The 21,482-nt window shown below is 41.0% G+C and overlaps 1 protein-coding gene across 15 annotated transcripts in view; it reads left to right on the top strand.

Moving 5' to 3' along the window:
* The window catches only part of DAB1 (DAB adaptor protein 1), a 409,388-nt gene that overhangs the window by 345,403 nt on the left and 42,503 nt on the right, over positions 1-21,482 (top strand). For all 15 annotated transcript variants that reach the window (XM_039711669.1, XM_039711665.1, XM_039711666.1 and 12 more), the window contains 2 exons: positions 8,948-9,087; positions 11,327-11,425. In XM_039711669.1, coding sequence (XP_039567603.1) covers positions 8,948-9,087; positions 11,327-11,425 — 239 coding nt within the window. The remainder of the gene's footprint in view (positions 1-8,947; positions 9,088-11,326; positions 11,426-21,482) is intronic.

Genomic DNA, 21,482 nt, shown 5'->3' with positions numbered 1-21,482 from the left:
GCACCATGTGTAAACATGTGTGTGTCTGTGTCCTGGATTAGTGAAAGTCTCATTAGAATTGTTCTTGAAAACTATATACTTAAAGCCAGATATAAGGAGACACATAAAAGCAGCTTGGTTATTTTTTTCATGAGTTCTGAGCTCTCACAATTTTGTAGGATTTAAAGATGAATCAGGGAAATCCAGCAACTCTGTGGATCTTGTTGCAAGTTCACATACCAAAATAATTAATTAGATGCTTATCTGTAAATGATCAGTATTCCTTGTGTTGGCCAATTTTTCATCTGCTTTAAGGTGATTCTCTGTGCTGTGGTGGAGCTTGAAAGGAAAGGCAATTCTATCTGACTTTCCTCTGCCCCAACAAGTTCAGATTTGGTTGGGAAATGATACATTATTTAGCAGCCCCTATGGACTGGGCTCTCCTTGCTGCTTTGGAAGTCGTGTACAGAGATTTTTGGCAGCAGATGGTATCAGCTGAGTGCCCCATTGGGACTGTTTTGCTCGTTCATGTGAGTACAGCTGTAACAGGTCCTTTGGTTTTCAGAGTGCTTGGGCTTTTACAATGCCCCATCCAAATGCAGTGCACATATTAATGCAAATTAAGGATCTCTGTAACATCAGTTACCTTTTCTTAGCTGGTTTTAGCTCAGAAACAACTACTGACTCCCAGGCAGGCAGGTAAGGAATGAAACAGCTGATGACCCTGTTTTCCCAAGGGCTTTATGTACCTGACATTTTGATGTCTGTTTGATTTAAACATTTACCCAAGCTTTAAAACATTAGGTGAACAAAGATTGCTAGACTATCTTCCGTCTCCTAAGAGGAGAGTCCACAAATACCTGTCTTTGCCCTTCCCCTCTGGTTGTCCAGAAAACATTATTTTAGTTCTCTAACCGCAGAAATTGGACTGCCAAGTTTTCCTGGTTCCACTTCTGATCATTCTCTGGGGCCTGCTGAACAAGGTTAGTTCCCCAAAATGAAGTTTTATTGCAGGGTCTCATTTCACTTTAAATCAATGTAGAATTTGGAATTTCCGCTGCTTGTACACACGGCCTGCAAAAGGCTCCTTTACAAAATGACTTTCAAAGATTTATGAAGCCTTGCATGGTACCGAGGCTGAAAGGAAGTTTAATTACATTCAGCTTTTGGTCATTTCTGTGTCTGAAGATGTGCCCATATTCTGTCATCTCAAAAACCATCTAAGAAAATAAAATTGATCAGTGAGCCTTCTGGCTAAAAGGAAAATGAGTGCTTTGTCATCTGCCCCTGGAGCCTGGGTGCTCAATCACTGCCTTCTCCCGGGTGCTCGACCCAGACTCTCCATCACTGAGATTTGTCCCAAGTTTTAATCAAACATTATTTTATACTGAGGCCTCCTCTATAAATAGCAGAGACCTTACCCTGACATACTCACATGGACTTCATTGCGGTGTAAATAGATAATTTAATCCAGTCCATGCAACCATGTTGCTTTGGAGATGGTAAAAATGTGCATTGTGTTCATCTTGCATTAAGTGTTAAGATAAAAACGTGGCGAGTGCAGTCGCTGTCACCTGATGAACAACATCTCTGCTTATAAATCTGATCAAGGACGGCAAATAATAGGGGAACATCTTATTTCTTTGCAGAGGACACTTGGTTCTAGGAGTGGGGCTGTGTAGGTGCCTTTGAGTACAGTAATTCTCAGGCTAATAATGCCAGAAGCCATAAAATCCCTCAGTTTGAGGTTTTGTGAACAGCAGCGCTGAACAATTGGGGAGTACTGCTGAGATGATAGCCTGAATGATGATTGAGTTTTCCTGGAGAGCCTTTATCTGTGCTTAAAATTGGAGGTAATGTTTTTAAATTAAACCATAATAGAAGTTCATTGAGCCTTTGGAGTGGTTTCTCTGTCCCCTCTTTACGTGGTTTATCATTTTCTGTGGAAGTATTCTCAATCTTTTTGTTCAGGACAAATTGTATTGCTGTCAAAATGGGGCATTAAAAGCACCTCAGAACAACACCTTGCAGACTTTTTTAGGAGATTTCCTATCAATTGATGAAAGGAGAAGTTTGCACTCAGGGTGTGCCCATATACTCACCAAGCTTTTGTACAGGCACTTACATAGAAAGAGGTGCTTACTCCTCACAAAATTTTAACCTGCTTTTTTAGGGTGGTGTCCACATAAACAGGTTGTATTTCACTCCATCAGTAGGTTTCTTCAGCTGCTAGGGATTAGCCTTTATCACTGAAATAAAGTGTGAAATCCAATGTCTTCATTTAAATGACAGCAGTGCTTGATGTCATGAGCAAATCGTGCTGTGACTGTGCTCTGGTCACTTGAGATGAAGTATTGATCTTGAAATTAAACTCTCAAGTATCTGTCCTTTTTAAAGGAAAAAAAAGAGTTTAAAATGGCTAATTGCAAGAAGCTCATTTGAGAAGTATTGGCAGAGGAAAAGAATGCTAGTGCTGACACCATAAGTTCAATTCTGAGCACACAGACTGCTAGGTGCAATGTGGTTTCTTCTCTAAAATGTTTATGTTAAAAAAGGAAAAGGATTTTTTTTTCTGTGGTAGATCTGTGGATGCCCACAAGAGGATTGGGCAGCTGTGCTCCTAAAGACAGTGAGGAATGGCCCAGCAACTCTTAAGTTTCCCAGTTCTAGGAGAAAATTGCAAGAATTAGATTAACAGGTGCCAGGAGAATCTGAGAACTTGTGGGGGGTTCTCGGCTTTATAACCCCAAATCAACATTCTGCACTGAACTTTTTGATGGTTATGAAGAAAGAATTCCTGGGTTTGTGGTATCACGATCCATCCCTTTGTGTGATGGATCATTTTGAGCTCTCTGTGTTGGTCTTGAGGTTCTGTGAAGGCACTGAGGAAAATGTGCTGTAATCAGAGTTATCTTCATGGTTCCTTTTAGTTCCTGCTGTACTGAAAGGCACATTTAATTGCATGTGAGTATTTTCTCTTTTACACCTGCTTATGTACTTAGGGGCTTTTTTTTCTAGGGAAATGTATAGTTGATTAAAATTGCTGTGAGTTTTCTTGGGATAATTGACACCAAATGAACCTGTGCATCATGTGTGCGTATATGCACAAATAGATAAGATTATGCATGTATACATCTGTGTTTAGGTGCATATATATGCACAGCTAATGGGAAATACCTTTCACTTAGCAATTAATTTAGGAGTCTTCAGTCTGTGTGGCATCTTAGAGGTCATTCTGCACCACAGTGGTTTGTATTTTCCGCTGCGTTGATGCCATAAAAACCCATAAAAATGCTAATTGCCCCAGGAAGATATAAGCTGTTTATAAGTGTGTATGGGATTGTTTTTCAGCCCTGTGATACAGGAGGAGGTGTTATTTCAGGTTTATAATTTGAATGTGTGCATAATTTGAATGGATACAACTTTGACAGTTTATTAGTTAGAAAAGAAGTAGAAAAGAAAAGACAGCGCTGTGTCGTTCTTCAGCGAATTGATTGCCAGGAGCATGTTATTGACTTTGGTGATAATATCATTATATATTTTACAGTCGTAAAATCAAGAAATTCAGATTATGCCCTGAGGGCTTCACACATTTAAATAAAGGATATAGCCATTTCCAGGGTTATTGGTTTAGATTAGCGGGTGCTACCAGGAATGCTGAGTGTGTTGTGGGCAGGACAGAAAGAGCAACAGTGCTCTCACTGCAGCAAGGCTTTGCTTTATTTTATTTTTCTATTTATGAAATACACTCTCTTACAGAGCCCTTGGGAGGATGAACAATGTTTGCTCTAAACTTTAGCATATCAATACAGCGTTAGCTTGGTGTTCTGTAGGGCTGAGAGCTGAAATCAAGTGTAATCCTTGGCTTGTACCATGAGTGAGGATAAAGGAGGGAACACTGGCTAAAATACACACTGCCTGGGAAGCAAACCTGGGGTGAGCTGCAGACTTCAGAGCAGTGTCAGAGCCACATAACCTGGCACAAACACGTCTCTCTCTCTTGGTGGCAAAGGCAGGGAATGGTGCAACTTCCCAAGGAGCCTCAATGCCTGCTGCTGGTTACAGCCTTGGGAGCACCTCTGGAATTCAGCTCGGGCTGCTCCATCCTGGGTCTTCTACAATGGTTCCTCTCCCTCTTGGACTGCTTGCCAGTCGCCCCTTGGGACTGACTGGACTTAAAGCATGTGGGTTGAGCACTTGGGGTTTGGTTTGGGGCTGTCTCCAGCTTGCTTGAGGGAATCTCAGTTTAATTAAGGTGTAGTGCCTTGAATAAAAATTATTGACTGCATTCCAAACCTGGTTTATGACTTCTACAGTAGCTTTAGTGAGATGGATAAAGTACCTTAATGCTGATCATGCTGTTTAGCCTCTCTCCACCTTAGATGGGAGCTTGGGAGCACATTGCATCACCCAGCTCAGGGCATTTATTGTTCTCTTAAAAGGCTGAAGGTCCAAGTGCAGTGTCACAGCTCTGCAGCAGAGGTCATGTTTTCCTTCTCACAAAGAAGCAGGGCGTCCAGCTGGAACACGTGTGGCTCCAGGATGTGTGGTGACATCCACAAAAGTAGATAAAAATGAAATAATCACTTATACATTTACATTTTAAGGGCCTCTGAGGATTAGAAATCTATACACTGCAAACAAAACTTTCCCTGGATCAAGATCAGCACATTTTCTAATTAAAAGTGATCACCTTTTTTAACTGAATTTGTATGACTTCTTAGTGGGCTTTTAGCTTCTGCATTTTTTTCTCCATTTGTGGCAGGAGAATCAACTTGATTTTAATTTTGATAATCTTGTTCCATTTTGGATTGTAAATTGCTTGTGTTGACATGGGAACAAATGCTTGGGTTATTTCTTATGAAAATCCTTCTGCTTATGAAAAACACTATGAAAGCATTTTAGAGCAAACCATTGGAAAGCACCCATTGATCTCAAATAGTTGTGATACAGACATTTAATTTAAGATCATTTTAGAATGGTGTAAAGGTACTGGTCCTCTGAAGAAGAACTCTGGGGATGTTCCTCCCTGTGGAAGGGCAGGTGAACAGCTCCAATGGACATCAGCTGCTTACCCAGAGTGATTTGGCATGGGTGCTGTTCTCTAGTCAGGAATTGCTAAAACAAGATTTCAGGAAATTAGTTGTGGAGACAGGAGTGGTTGTCATTAAACATGGGCTTCCAGTTTTGCTGCAGATCATGGCCTAATAATGATTTCTGATCTCAAACCTCAGTGTTCCATAAAACCTTCACAGGTGTCTGTCCTCTTTGAACCATGGAGATGTTACCTAACCCCAGGATGTGGCTTCACAGTATTGAAATAAAACAGCTCTGGCAGTGAATCCCTGTATCAAGAATAATTTTCCTTCCCAGAGGCTGGGACCCATCCAGTGTGGTGGCAGGGATGGCTGGAGAGCCAAGCTTGATGGCAGAGCTCCACTGGTAAAAGCAGAAGCTGCAAAGGAGCAAAGCTTCACTCTGCTTGTTACATGGAAGGGAAGTTTCACTTCCCTGGGCATGTTCCTGGCATGGGCACAGCCTCTGGTTTAGTGGTTTAATATTCTCAGTCCCCCTCCTCTGAAACCTAGGAAGAATTACAGCCTCGTAATTCAGGCATCTCTTATTTACGCAGTTTTAAATACAGAAAGAACCTCATTCAAGAGCTGTCATTACAAAACCCCACCCTTTTTTGTTTCAGTGTTTATGACAGTCTGGACTATCTACTTTCCAAAGTGTCCAGGGTTCAAATGAAATGAACCCCTCCCATAAATCTCACACACCTCATGGGTGCTGCAAAATCAACTGCACTGGCAATGTCACAGGGTAATTTCCCAAGCAGGTAGGGAGTTTTCAGCGCCAGAATTTGGGAATATGGGTGAATGCAGATCAGAGGAGATGTGGGTGTGTGCTGAGGAGTGGTGGCTTGCAGATGGCTGACCCACAATATAGGGCAGCGTGCGTGTGCGCTCTGCGTGCTCTGCACGGGACATATGCTCTGGGGTTTCACAGATGAGTTTGTAGTCTCCAGCAATTTGCAGCTTCCACCCTGGTTTCAAATATCTACATCATTTTCAGGCTGATGATTTTTCCCAGTCATTTGTCCCAAAAGCACTTCATCCTGCTCAATCTGGGTCATAATTGACATGGGACTTGTGCCGAAGCAGACACGGCCGTAAGTTGTGTTTGAGTGGGCTGCTAATGGCAGGGATTTAGTTACGTGCAGTAAAACACAGCAGAGGTTGAAATAAGTATAAATGTTAAAATAACAGATGAATGCAGGGTCACAGGCATGACTTGGACCCAGAAAAGACTCTTGAACACTTGACATGCTCCTGCTGTCAGCTCACAGCTGCCTTTGGCTCTAACGGAGGCGTGAAGTTGGAATTTCGGGTAAGGAAGCTGTTGGAATTGGATCGTGTTTATTGCAAATCAACAGGATGTCTTTGCAACTATAAAAGACATATGGAAAAGTCCACTGTTATTGTTGTACTTTGTTGTGTCTCCAGATGTTTTCCCTCCTGCACCGCTCCAGAGGCTGGAAGTGGGAAATGGTTTTTCATTGTTTCTAGCTGATGGTGCCAACATCTGCCTTGACGTTTCCCTGGGGAATGATATCAGCACTGCTGAGAGTTTCAGATTCATCACTTGTGTCTCATTTGCCTTTTTTTTTTCTTTTAAATACAAGATAATGTCGGAGCATGAAGTTTCAGCCCTGCTCAGTTACTTTGAGGGGTGAGAAGAAATCAAGGGAAACACTTGGGTGGCTGCTGGACTATCACAGTAGCACTTCAGAGCCTCCTTGTTTTTGAAAAGCTGCAAATGAGGCATTAAAATATTGCTCTGAGCTGATGTTTTTCATTGAAAGAAATAGTATTTGTGAGCTCAAACATACTTGAGGATCTCAAGATGCTTAAAATAGCTCTGTTTTCTTAATATACATTTAATCCATCATTAGTTCCCAGTGCTTTACTCTGAGGGGATGGGAGCCAACTGAATATCTTCATTTGGAAGTGCTCTTTGCTGGTCATATATGCTCATAATGGTATTGTAAAGACTTAATTCCATAGTTTAGAACCTAACTGGTTGATCAACTTGATAAGTGTGTGAATTAGCAAAGTTGGTCAAAGTGTTGACTGCTAATGAAGGTGCTTTTAATAGAAATGCAAAACAAAATAGTGTTTTCTCCCCAAAGTTTCTGTACTTCTCCTTACCAATAAACAGCTGTACAGTTTCAGATTATATTAATCTCCATATACTAATAAAATTACTACATAAATGATTCTATTTTTTTATTGCTTTAAAATAGGAATGTGCTCTAGAGAAAGTTTGGGCCAGAATTTTCAAGTGTAGAATTAGACTAGTTCCTGACGTTTGATTCCTTTATAACAGACTGTGGTTTCTGGTTCATTCTTTTACATCAGCTGGAAGAATCTGACCAGAGCCCTTAGGTAGCAATAGTGTAAATTTTAGCAATGTCTGTCCATGTTTAGGGAAGGTTTCTTTTGAGAAATCTGCTGGGTCCAAGAAACTGAAAATTGTGTAATATCTCACCATTCTGCCTGCTTCTTTGTGCTTTGGCTGTTGTTTGTTTGGTTGCAGTTATTTACAGCCCACTCCTGGGTTTTTTTGAGATCCTAGCAAAAAATTCCACAGGCAGCTGCAAAATATATGTTTAATCAATTTTAGGAAGACTGATTCCCTAACTAACATTTTTCTTCCAGCTGAGACAACAGTAAAAACTGTTCTGCAGATACTCAGGGAAGAGGAGGGGGGAAGTTTTCCTGACAAAGATGTCTTTTTTGTGGGTTCTTGTGGTGTCATGTGGTTCAGGTAATTTAGGTACGTTGGTGTCGTGGTTGAACCTCAGCTGATAGCAAAGCACCATGCAGTTGTTGTGGTGTCATGTGGTTCAGGTAATTTAGGTACGTTGGTGTCATGGTTGAACCTCAGCTGATAACAAAGCACCATACAGGGAAGATAATTGGAAGGGTAAAAGTGAGAGTATATAGCAAAGCACCATGCAGGGAAGAGAATTGGAAGGGTAAAAGTGAGAGTACTTGTGGGTTGAGATAAAAATAGTTTAATAGTTAAAATACTACTACTACTATTGTAATGAAAATAAAATAGTAGAAAAAAGAGAGATCCAAAACCCAAGCATTTCTATTAAGAAACATATTTTTGCCTGTTTTTAAGTTTCTCAGAACCTGCCAGAGCAGGCTTTGTCAGTTATGTTGTTTCTGTGTATGTTTATGTGCAAAAAGAATAGAACCAGGAGTTTTAAAGCATCAGTATTCCACAGACAAACAATACAATTTGGTGTTTGGTTTTTCGCCTTTCAAATGTTAATAGTGTAAGTATTTTTTAGATGAGTTATTTTATAAGGAAATAGGAGCATGTTTCTCTTAGAGTTTTGTCTGCAAGATGTAGAATTCTCCTGTGTATTGGGATTAAAACTACTCATGCAGATCATAAGTTTTCACCGAATTCACACTGAATTCACAGAATCACTGGGTTGGAAGAGACTTTCAAGATCCTCGAGTCCAACCCAGCCCCAACACCTCAACTAAACCCAGTGCCACATCCAGGCTTTGTTAAACACAGCCAGGGATGGTGATGGCACCACCTCCCCGGGCAGCCATTCCAGAACTTTATCACTTTTTCTGTAAAACACTTTTTACTAATATCCAACCCTTGACGCAGCTTGAGACTTTCAGATCCACAAGCTGTGATCCAGGTTTATCTCTTACTTCTGTAAAAACCCAATTTGTGTGCTGGAGGTTTTGTATGCCAGCAGATCCACTGCGAATTCCTTTGGGGTAGCGAGGCCAAAAGGTTTTATCGAGGGAGCATTTCCTTCTAATTCCACTGAAATGTTTGGAGTTAGACCTGATTTGCCGCTTGGTTGTGTTCCTTCACTTGTTTCTCTTTGCCCTCCTGTGAGTATCCTCATGTCACGTTGTCTCTGCAGGTCAGGATCGCAGCGAAGCCACTTTGATAAAGAGGTTCAAAGGTGACGGTGTCCGCTACAAGGCCAAGCTGATCGGGATCGATGAGGTTTCTGCTGCCCGAGGGGACAAGTTATGCCAGGACTCCATGATGAAGCTCAAGGTGCAGTGAAACTTCTCAGTGTTACAGTCAAATGGAGTAAAATTCAGCTTGAACTTCCGCTCATTCTCCTTTCATGACACTGAGCTTTAGTCTGGTTAATTATGTATTGAAATCAGTCAATTTTGCATGAACGCCTTTCCTGGTATTGCTTATCCTGGTTTAATTTTAATACATTATCTCTGAGTTCTGTAGTTACTCCGTGATTGACACCACTGCAATTTGTCCACAAATTACAAACAACACACTGCAAATTGAATAATTTTATTATGCAAAAGGGGAAGTAAATGACTGTGGAGGAAAATGGGATATCAGAGCATTTTCTATGACATTTCTAATCAACTACAGCACTGCCTCTGGCTGTTACCTCCTGTGAGTGACGGGTGTAGGCAGCCAGATTTAGGGGGAACTGGTGTCCTCCTGGGAGGAGAATGTCTTGCACCAGCAGTGGAAGGGCTGATGTGTTGCAAAATGAGGCAATGCACTGAGAGATGGGGCATGAGAACATAAAGAGGAGTCCCTGGAGTTTTGGGGATGAAATAATGCCATGGCAAAGGCAGATTTGGGTGTAAGGTTGGAGTGTAGACAGTCTGAAGTAGCAGTGGTGTCGAGGGTGGGCTCTCTGGAGCAGACAGACATCCCTCTATGGCCAAGTCTCTCGGAGAGCATGAGAATTCCTGTAGGAATCATTCTGTCCCTCACTCTGGGACAGAAGAGGAAGAGCTTGAGTCACTGGGAAGGAAGGAAGAAAGGAGAGGTGGTGTTTTCCTGAGTGCACCTTTGGCTGTTCACTTCCCATCTCCCCTCTGCATTGCAGGGTTACAAACCAGGTCTAGCAGCAAACCCTCTGCTGCTTTTTCCCTTTTATTTCCCTCCCAGCCTTCTCCCCAGCCTAGAGAGCTGATGGATTTTCCATTGCTTGTTTTTCAGGAGGAGAAATCACTAAATGATGTCTGGTGCACTACCAGCCCACAGGGTTCGAGTCCATCCAGGAGGGATGAGTTACTCATTAGGGAAACAGCATGGGGTGACACTCAGCTTGTGGTTCAACAACCTAAAAGCAAGATCTGGGAGATAATTTACAAATCACTTTTATGGCAGGCAAAAATTAATCCGCTCCAAAAGTTGCTCTGTTGGTGTGTCACATCAGCCACAATATTCCTGCCTGATTTAAATGTGTGCTGGGTGTTTCTCATCTTTTCATAGCTCCTGGCACTGTGGGGAGAGTTGTCACTGTTCTGCTGCACAAACCTTTTTGTCTCTCTCCTCCATGGATTAATGTTTCCACATCTCCCAGGTGCCTAATACCTATTTGCAGGTGGCAAGATTGATCTAAACAGCACTGGGAAATGACTAAAACTGTTACAGGAAGGGAGTGTTAGAAATTCATTTTTGAGGGCAGAGCATTAATTTATGGGCTCTGGAAACCCACTGTCCCATAACAGGAATTGTGAGGCCACCCATAAAGTTGGGGTGGCTTTTGACATCAGATCCTTGTAATGGCAGCAGTGAAGGTCTTAAAACCTGAGTTAGTTGTTCTTGAAACATTGGAATTGCAGAGAACCAGATAAAGTCTAAATATTTTCATTTCATCTAGGAGTACAACTGATTATATTTTATCTCAGTTCAGTGTTACTGGTCAGGGCAGTCTCCTGAGAAGGTGGAAAGAGAAGTTACTGTTATAATTCTGCTGTGGGAGAATAATGCATGAGATGGTATCAGCTAGTTCTCTTACAAAGTAAAGGTCTGAGATATTGAAAAAAAAATTTCCCTCAATACCAGTTTGTCACAGCACAGGTGTTGTTTGATTTTTAGAAGAGTATTTTTCTTCTAGAAAAACCTCAAGTTGCTTATACTAGATGAGTGTGAAGTAAGCTAAATTAACTGGCATTTTCTGTCCTCTGCTGCTTGTTGGGTTTTTTCCCTATTAAAAAAATAAATAAATAGAACAGCTTATAGCTGGGAAGAGTGTGCTAGAAATGACCTTCAGCTTCCATGAAAACAAATTTCATGGAGGATTAGCTAGTGCAGAGGTTGGAAGTGGGAGCACATTTGAAATGCTCTCTGGGTAGCATAAAGAGATGTAGTACCTTGAAAAAAGGGAGGAAGCCAGAAGTAAGGAGGGGGCTGTTCCTGGAAAACCTTTAAGTTTTCCTAGAAAAAGTGGTGAATTGTCCACAAGCAAATCTGTGGCACCTGGGAGAGTCAGGAAACCAACTCAAACTGCTCTTTGTTTGCACAGGGAATTGTTGCTGCGGCTCGATCGAAAGGAGAACATAAACAAAAAGTCTTCTTAACAGTTTCCTTTGGGGGAATCAAAATCTTTGATGAAAAGACAGGGGTAAGTAAAGTCGGTGGTGTGGTGGGACAGAGCTGAATCTTTCCCTGGTTCCTTCACAAGCATTTCCTCACTGGTGCAAACACACACGAAGCATCTCAGAAATTTGATAGACAGTTGTCGTCCCTTACATCATTTGTAGAGTGTAGCTTCTGTATTGTCAGTGGTAGAAAAATTACATTTTGTATGGAATGAGAGGTAAAAGATACTGGGAAATTTGAGGGTTGTCTCTGTGAAACAGCAACTTCCCCAGTAGCACCTGGTGGAGGAAGTTGCAGAGACTTTCGTGCCTTACACAGTTTCTGCCGCAGCAATACCATGTTTGATTTTTTTAAATTGCTCTAAAAGAAGAAACCTAAGCAAAACATTACACCACTTGGATATAAAGCAACAACACACAAACTGTTTTAATCATAATTAAGAAGATTTTTACAGCAGTTTAAACTCTGCCTTGAATTTTAAAAAGCTCTTGATTTAATCTTTTGGAAGATTAACTATTTAACATGGTGCCAGAAATAAAACCCTACTGATGATAGATGAAATTATCTTTGCCAGTTAATTTATATTATTAGAAAATCAATGTCATTGAGCTCACTGATACATAATACGAGTAGTTAGTAATGAAAAGCTCATTTGGGATGTGTTGTGTAAAGTATCCATGCAAAAGCTGTGTTTCAGAGGGCATTGCTGGGGTTACAGAAAATAGGAAATGTCAGAATTAGGGCTGTCAGTGCAAATTGCACCCCAGCCACAGTTGTTTTCCTGAGATTAAAGCCTTTTATTGGGGAAATAAAAAAGGGGGAAAGAGAAAGTCTATTCATTTTGCACTTGTCTCTGAACGTTTCTCAAACACTGGAATTTTTTGCCTAGAATAAAGAGGGGAAAAAGGATGTGTTTTAGAAACAAAGGTGTGCTTTATTCCAGCTGCCTCTCCTGCAGCATCCTGCACACTCTCCTGTCTACAGAAAGTGAGGTGGGGACATGGGAACAATCTCCTTCATTTCATAGCTCTGACATCCCACACTCTAAATCTGACATAACTATATCATCCTTACAGTAAACCTGTCACTCACCCACTGAGGCTTAGAATGAAACCCTTAAATCCACCTTGCAGATGTCTGCCCCTGAGCTGCCCGAGTGATGGACAGGACTATTGAGTTGTCCTTCTGGCAGCAGGGCTGTCACAGAGGCATGTGGGGAGCTTTCCACAGCAGTTTTTACATGTTGTTGTCAGAACAGGAGAGTCGTGCTTCCCATGCCAAGGGTTTGGAGCAGAGGTGCACGAAATCCTCTGCCAGGTCTTCACAGCAACCATCCCTTGGGCTTTTTTCCCAGCTTGGGTCTCTCCTTGTCCAAGAGTTTCACACCCTTGTCCCATTCATTCTTTGTCTTTCTCATCCAGCCTGTCTCTGCTTTGCCAGCCTGCAGTTGTCATCTCATTCCCATTCCTGCTGGAAAATCCCAAAAGCTGGCAAAACTAGGGGTTGTACGGTTGCTCAGCCCAGGTTTTTGGATGGGAAGAAGCTGTAAAGAGCTGGAAAAAGATTATATTTCACTCACACTGATCTTCTAATTTCCATGTTAAACTTCAGAGTTTATAAAGTTTGGAGTTTGGTGTTGACTTTTAATGCAGCAGGGAGAAAAGCAGCCCTTAATAAGGAAGAGTCTGGATAATCTTGCATTTGCTTTCTCCTCCTTTAACAACCTTCCCTGTCCCCCACAATGCTTTTTCCCTTAGTTGTATTTCCATCATTTTGGAATTCCCAAAAGGGTATTTTGGAAAGATTATTTACCTTTGTAGAGTGTCTTTTCTTAACTTCTACCATTGTCTATTGCTGTCATGTCTGCCCCAGCGCCAGTCCGATGTGATAGAAAAGAATAAAAATATTCAGAAAAGAAAGTGGGCTTCTTCATGTTGAGTGTCTTGTAGGCTGCCATTGGATTTTAATTTATCACAATAAAAAATCAATTTGTAGCTCAAAACTAGCAAATTTTTTTAAAAATTGGCAGTGTCATAGCTGACTTCATACAGATGATTTAGGGGAATTGCTCCGTAACTCGTTACAGATGGAGGGCTCTGGTTGGGTTACTACTGAAAATGATAAGCAGGTTTTTTTCTTCCTCTACTTTATAGCTCTCCATAATATGTTCCAGACATAATATTCATCAAAAAGTATTGATTTTAATAATAGTATTATTCCAGCCATCAGGAATTCTGCCCTTTGAGTAAATTTACCCATGAAGGAGATTGAGTTGAAGGTGGAATATCATTTGGAAAGAATATATCTCACCAAGAAAAATACAAGAATTATTTTGCTGCGAGTTTGAACTGTAGATGCAGTACAATATGGTTCATCTACAGCATGCAATAGAAATAATAACAATCCTTTCTTGTATTCCATCATTCCATGCCAGGGATTACACTAAAGAGGTCCCTTCATTCCACTTTCCAAGTACTTGTCAGTGTGTTTAGAACATGATAGCAAAAAATTGTATTTAATATGACTAACAGGATGTCCTCCTGTTGTGTGTATGCCAAAAATTGTCATTACACGTGGAGTTTGACCCTATTAATCTTATAAATGTACCTTTTTTTTCAGCTGTCAGATGTTTTCCATCCATCCCATTTGCTTTCTCCAGATTATGTTTGCTAAATATATGCCTTACCTGAGGGATATACATTTTCTTTTAGTTTTTACTGTAAAAAACCCTACCATAATTATTGCTGAACACAAGACTTTCTCTACCCAATGCCACTTGAAAGATTTCCTTGCTGCATATTACATGAAAATAATTTTTTTTACCGTTTATTCTGTCACATCCATCTTGGTTAGACCTCAATACTGCAATATATTCTTAATTTATTTTATGGGAGCTCTTTTATATTTTCAAAAGCATGATCTTCAGATGGCAAAAATACAATTCATTGCATTCTGTTATTTAATATTCTCCCTTTCTGGGTGGAATGTAATGATTGGTGATTTGCTAAGAAAGGAACAAAAGCCATGACTGTGCATATGGAAGGAAATGCAGATTTTGTGGGGGCCCAGCGTTGTTGTTTAGCTGTTGCTGACTGTTGTTTTGTTAATCACACACATCAGGCCATCTCCCTGTGATAGCTCAGTGATGCTTCATTAGACGTGTGTGACTAATCTGGGCTCTGTAAAGAGCCTGTAATTGTCTCATTGTTTATTTATGTGGCCATAAATCTCTGTTTACTTGCAGGTTCCTTTCCAAAAATGTATTTGAAACTAATAATTAAATCCCCTGAAATGCTTGGGAAAAGATTTCCTTCCACCTCCATGCAGTGAGGTGTGCTTTTAAACTCTTGTTCTCTCTAATTGCAAAATGCTGTCTACTTCAATGGCAAGCCCTTAAACTGTGAGAAAGAAATGAGATAAAAGCAAGAAATTACTATTTGGCTCTAAGCAACAAATTATTTCCATTAAAGTAAATTTTTGTATTAGCTTGTGGATGTGCAGATTGCCAGAATATGCTGTAAAATATAGGTCTCTATGAGGTATTGTATAGCTAAATTATTTATCTGGATTCCTCCACTGGGCAAGAAGCAGTGTCAGAATCTTGCTTATTTATGGGAAATACCCTAAACAGATGGATTGTAACCCAGTTGATGAAGATGACAGTCATCTCATCAATTGTTACCTGTTTTGTAGCACCCTGGAAGTGAGTTTCATTAGCATTGCCTATTCTCTTTCAGAGAGGTTGACCCCTATTCTTACTGAAATAAAACTCCTGGGCCCAGTTTGTGGGGTTGTAGCATTTCTATGAATGCTCTGGTGGGGTTTTTGTGTTTATTGCACAGAAGTATTGCAGTGTGTCACTCATATTTCATTAATTCGATCTGTAGCCATTTTCTTCAGGCTGGCAATGTGAAACCCAGGAAGGAAAACCATGTGTATAAATACATTTATTTCATTTTCAGTGTCTATTCTTGTTATCTATGAGCTCCTCCAACCTTCATTATCTTTGCTGAGGATTTTATTTTATTATCTTGGAGGGTTTACCTGCCTGAAGTGGTGTTACTCAGTGCCTTCTTCCATGTAAGGGCAACCAGACCTTACCTGTAGCATTCTATAAAAAACCAATAACTTGTCTCCACAGAACTGGTGATGGTGCTTCTGCTTTAAATCTTAATGACATCCAAAAAAATAATACAGATGGTGGGAGGTTATAATCCTGTTGTCCTCAGAGTGTTCTGTTTAACTGAGATCATGTCATGGCTCTGAGATGTTCCAACCAGTGTTTTGGATGCCAGCATCTTGGCCATCTTCCTGAACTTCTAAGCTCTCTCAGCCTTACAGTGCAGATTTCTCAAGTTGCTTCTCTGAAAGCTTTTTCCAGCATATTCTGAGACTTTATCAGGTTTGTGGTGATAACACCTGGATTTGCTGCTCTTCCCTATGCAATGTGAGTGATGGTGTTAATTATGCTGATAGATTGCTAACAGGACAGCTCAACTTGGCTGAAAGAGAATTTCAGCAAGATTAAAATTCTCACTGTTGGCAAAAGAGGCCTCATTTAAAATATACCAAAGGTTCTTCTTGACTTTGCTGGAAATCTGTTGGTTCTGGCATCCCTGACCAGAAATCGAGGTACGATCATGGATCTGCAGTTATTCCTTGGAGCACATGTGCTGGAGCAGATGAAATGTCAAACTGTCAGAGTCTCTTTCACTGAGCGTCTCTGAGGCTTTAAAAATAGAAATAAAAGAAGGAATTAATTTATTCTGCTCTCTCCTCGCTCCGCAGTGAGCAGGAGAGATGGGGTGAGGAGTTCACTGAGTTTTGTGTTTGCCAGAGGGTGGGATTGGCCAGGAGGATGCTGGTGGTCCCTGCTGGGGCTCCCACAGTGGGTTTTGTCCCCTTCATGTCTTTGAAACTTCCCAAAGTTCCTCTCTCTAGCTGATCTCCATTACTCTTGTCTCTGGATTTTACCTAGATCCCCTTCTGCCCTTTTTATCTGGCATTTCCTATGTGCTCTCTGTCCTTGATGTAATTTTTTTCCTGTTGTGCTTTTCACCAGAGTTATTTCATTTGCAAACATAAATTTGGTTGTTGTGTCAAACCAAGGAATGCCAGCTCTGTCTTCTGTTCCAGTCTTGATGTGTCTCTCCAGCCCTCTCCTTGCATGTTTAGCCAACAGCTCAAGCTCAGTGAGGCTGAACCAGGCCTTCTAATCCTGGCTCCCAGGGGTCTCTCTCTGACCTCCTTTTCAGAGAGCTGAGCAAAATATCAGCGTCATCTCTTATTCAGCCTTGTAAATTCAGCAGCCTGTTTGACTGGGGATGTGTTTGCATTGCCACACCCAGGGTAACTGCAGATCTTGCAGAATCCTTCTCACCTGCTCTGAAATACAGCATTTGCTCTCACACTGAGAGTTAAAACCCAGTCCTGCCTCTCTTCATCTCATGTCTCAATTGTTATCCCTTTCTTTGTCCTTGACAAATTTGACTTTTATTTTTGAAATCCATTGTGACTGCCAGGATTGCTGCCTCAGCTTATTCTTTTGATCATGTCACACTTCCCTTTGCATTCTTGGGCTGGATCTGCCTTCTCTCTTTTATCAGCCCATTGCTGAATTGTTGTTTTTCCAGGCTCTTCATGGCTGCCTTTATTCTTCATCAGCTTTTCAGGAGTCAATCCATAGCACCAACTTTCACCATTCATTTATTCAGTTTTCTTAATAAATGACTCCCAAATCCCTTCCTACCCTACCCATCATCTTTTAGAGGAATTCTTTGCATGTATTCATGCAGTACCCCCTTATTATTTTTCTTTAAAATACTCCCATGGTTCAAACTTGTTTTAAACCTGATGGTGCTGAGGAGCTACTGCATTCATGCATTCCAGAGATGTCCCAAGGGGCATCTGGCCTTTAGCTCTTAAAGGTTGCAATTTAAATATAGATATATATTATTTAAATTGTAGAAATATATGCAATTTAAACTTGCCATGATTACCTTTTAATTATTTCCTTCTTTATTTTTTAATCAGTATTATCTATTTATAGGAACTTCTTTTGTAAGAAATGTTAGGCCTTGGACCATGCTGAGGACTTGTAAGGGCTGCAGTGTAAAAAAATATTGCATACTAACAATAAAAAGCAAGAACTGTAAAACAACAAAATAAAATTTTGCGCGTAGAGTTGAAAATAGTGACATCTGGGGCCTTTCTTTGTGCATTGTCCACAGCTTCTGCCTGCAAAAGATTTCTCTGAGCTGACTGGGAGTCATGCCCTGCTCCTTGACACTTTCCATCTTTCTGCTTGTAAATATGACCAGTAAAACATGGCATTTACTGTTCTACATGCAATAAATGTGTCTAATTAGAATATGGCAAAGGAGAAGACTTAAAAATCTGTGTATGATTCTTAAAAGGTATTTATAGACTCTGGTACTATAGAAGGGAAACAATAACACATTTCATGGACATGTGGCAGCTAGCAAAATGTAAATGTCAGAAGAACCTACTTCCTTAATTACATCCCTTATTGACTATTGTAATTCATTCATTATTGGCCTTCCAAACTGGGCCCTGGGCAGTTTGGATGGTTCACAGTGCTCCACAGGGATTTTTAATAGCCACAAGCTCTTGGAGCTCTGTTCTTTAGATGCTCAGTTTGTTGTATGAGGGTTTTAAAAGCCTTAGGTATCATGGCACTTTTGTTACTGTGGAAAAAAAGAACCCAGAAAGCAAAATGTGGGTGTGATTGTGCATATTTTGAAGTCTTGGGGATCTAGAGGTTTGATTTGAGGGCTGAAATTTCTCTTTCTTTCACGTGGAAAAGGGAAAAGCTCTGAGTCCAGCCTGTTTGCTGTCAGGATATGCAGAAACTGCCTTGTGAGAGTTCCGACCCTAATGGGCATGAAGATAAAATAAAGCTATTCCAGACACATTATCTAAACTGAAATAATTTGTGCAATTTTGTTGTAGCTGTATTTTTTCAGTGTGAAAAGGGTAAAAAGTTGATTGCTTTCAAAAAGGCAGAAAATGAGATTTTATGAGTTTAGTGGTAGTCTCATTTGGCCTCCTGATGTTTAATCCAAGCACCCCAGGACTGAGTTAAGAAAGGGAAGTGCTGCTTACATGCATTCTGCATTATGTTATGGAGAATCTCATTCTTATATAGGTACAACAGTGATAAATAACACTTCCAAACAGTAAATATTAATGTATTCCCAATTACCATTTGGCTTGAGTTGCATAGAGGGGTGGGTACTCTGTCTATAGGGCTGTTGTAGTAAAAATTCCTATGCCAACACTTCTGGTTTTTACTGATTTCAGTGTTTTATATGCTTAACCAGAGTTTGGGGTGAATTTTGCTAAGAAGTTGAAAGTCAGTGTATTTGTTGTTCTGGATCCTGTTATGTAGTGGAGCTGCACAGCATCTCTCCCCTATTGTCCCATGGCAGAAAACTCCAGGTAGACAGTTATATTGGGATTTTTTTGCTTGTATTCACTACCCTTTTGTGATCCAGATAAATGAGTCTCCAGCAGAGCCACATTGCTTTTTCTCCAGCTGCAATTTTCTCTTATAAGAAGAGCACCCAAAATACAGAGTTACATGCAAGTCCTGGTGGTTTTAAGCCAGGTTAATGCATCACACAGTAGAAGAAAATTTCAGGCCCATTTTCAGCACACCTGGAATTACAATGCCAGGATTTCAGACTGCTTGGGAAAGGATTTAGTGAGAGAAGTGCTGACATAATAATAGCACAGGCAGCTGAGATGCTCTGAAACCTCCCTGGAGAGCAGTGGGGGACATTCAGCAGGTGCCAGAACAGAAAGTTACATCCCCTTTGAAATCCACTCTTTTTTTCTTGGAGATAGCTGGGAAGCATTACACCCCAGGCGTGCTGGTGATTTTCCTTCCTATTCAGAGCATTTCTATCTGGTGGGCTGCTCTGCAATTTTGTGTTTGCCCTGGTAGGAGCAATAGCACTGTCACTGCTCCTGAATTCCTGTGCTGCCTTGTGGGCTGTCCTGTTGTGGGGCAGATAAAGGGGGGCAGGTGTCTTTCACTGTCAAGGTAATTAGAGGGGGAGACTGCAGGAAAGGATTGATTTTAAATGTACATGGAGTTTGCAGGGTGATAGTAATAGATATTTATTGGAAGTAAAGTCATTGTGTGATGTTCATAGTAATAGATATTTATTGGAAGTAAAGTTTTGCCTTCAGGAAGTCAGCAAGAGCATTGTTCACTCTGATAGTCCACAGGGATGAATAAACACCTTTTTTATCCACTCTTAGTTTATGTAGTAAGTTCCCTGTGGAAGGAGAAGAGGGAAGGCCACTGCCACTGGGTGCCAAACACAAATACCTGCTTTCATCCCTCTCTTTCAGTTGAATAAGCCATAAATTTCACATAGCAGTAGATCTTTGCTTAGTGCAAAAACAACTGCTCATAAAAGTTGTCTTCCCATGTGAGATCCCTGCACTGCTGACCTTTCTGGTGGGTGCTCTGTGTGCTCAACATGTGGCAGCCCCTGAGTCAGGGGAGCCCAGGGGCTGGAACAGCATCTCCCAAGGTGCTCCCAGCACGTGGTGGCAGTCCTGGAATTACAGCAGTGCCTCTTGTGTCCTTAAATTGTAGCATCCTACCTCTCTCTGCTGTTAATGCTTCCTAATCCTTTGTGGTTCCCATCCTCATTCCACATCATCATACTTCCAGTGAAACAGGCATCAGCATTCCTGCTGGCTTTAAAGGCAGCACTGTGAATAGGTGAGGCAGAACACTAATTAGTTTGAGTGTCCTGACATTTAAAGCAAATAAGAAATCTGGGTATCTAAAAATATTGCATATGGCTCCCAGCCCTGGCTCTGCATAGCTCAAAGTACTTTCTTTTTTCGTTTTAGATAGTCAAAATATGGACTTGAATCCAATTTTTTGATTACGTCCTTGCTTTTAAAAAGGCTGAGTTGGTTTGTAGAAGGTTTTATGTGCAGCTTTCTGCGATCTTTAATTAGCCAAATGCTTTCCTGTGAGTGACACAGGAATTTGGAAGTATTTTCAAGTGTAAAGCACATGTGAGCCTAACCTGTGCATGCACAAGGCTCAGTGCTGAGCAGTGTTGGGCATGCAGAAACGAGTAAGTTCAGGTTTGATGAGAAGAGAAGACAAGATGTGTGCATGCAGAAGGGTGAGAGATAAAGGAGCAAGTAGGAAACAAGGCAGCATCCACAGCTGTGAAAGGCTTTGCTGCCTGCATTTCAGTGAAAGGTGAGGGCAGCACTGCCAGGGAGCTTTTCTGAAAGGCAGATCCTGTGTGTGACACCCGTGGCCAGGACAGAAAGCAAGGCAGGGAGAGAGAAAAGCCAACAGAGTTGATCTGTGCTCTCAGCTGTGTGGCCAGGTCTGCATTGAGCTTTAATCAAAGTTTGCTTTTGGAGACTTCAATTAGCAGCAGAAGACTAAAACCAAACATTCATCCTGCTTTACATGAAAATGAGCAGGGAAGAAACAACTCTGGGCATTATAATGTGCAAATGGGAGCTGTAGGGATTGCTGTTGGAAGGTGCCAGGGCAGAGCTTAAAAAAAATCTCCACTGCCTGAGCTGAAATATAGAACTCTTGGAACATGATGTGCCAAGCCCCTGCCTAGGGCAGCTTCAGGAATTCCTACCTTGGGATAATGCAAGGGAAAAGAAAAATAAAATAGAGCAAAAAATTACCTGCAAGTTCTTTATTCTGCTTTAGAGTCTCTTTGAGGTTTGCCTTTTACATTTTATTTTATTCTTATCTTAGGGCTCAAGTACTGCACACACACTTGTCATGTTGCTACGGATGGTTTATATCCAAGGTGAAGTGTCTGCTGTGGGACCTGAACAAATGAAGGATTTATTGATGAATGATCCCATTTATGGGATTGTCTGAAGCTTGCTTATACGTGCAATTGTAACTCAGAGGAAAAAGCTTCCTCTCTTTTTTTCTGTAGGAAAACGGAAAACAAAATGGTTTGGTCTTTATGACCAGGATTGGTTGTTCATGATACTGTTTCATCACTACAGGGTCATCTTTGGTGACATGCAGGTATCCCAAG

This window comes from Passer montanus, unplaced genomic scaffold, assembly GCF_014805655.1.
Source record: "Passer montanus isolate IOZ18808 unplaced genomic scaffold, ASM1480565v1 scaffold25, whole genome shotgun sequence".
Lineage (NCBI taxonomy): Eukaryota > Metazoa > Chordata > Aves > Passeriformes > Passeridae > Passer > Passer montanus.
This window is presented reverse-complemented; position numbering and strand designations above follow the sequence as displayed.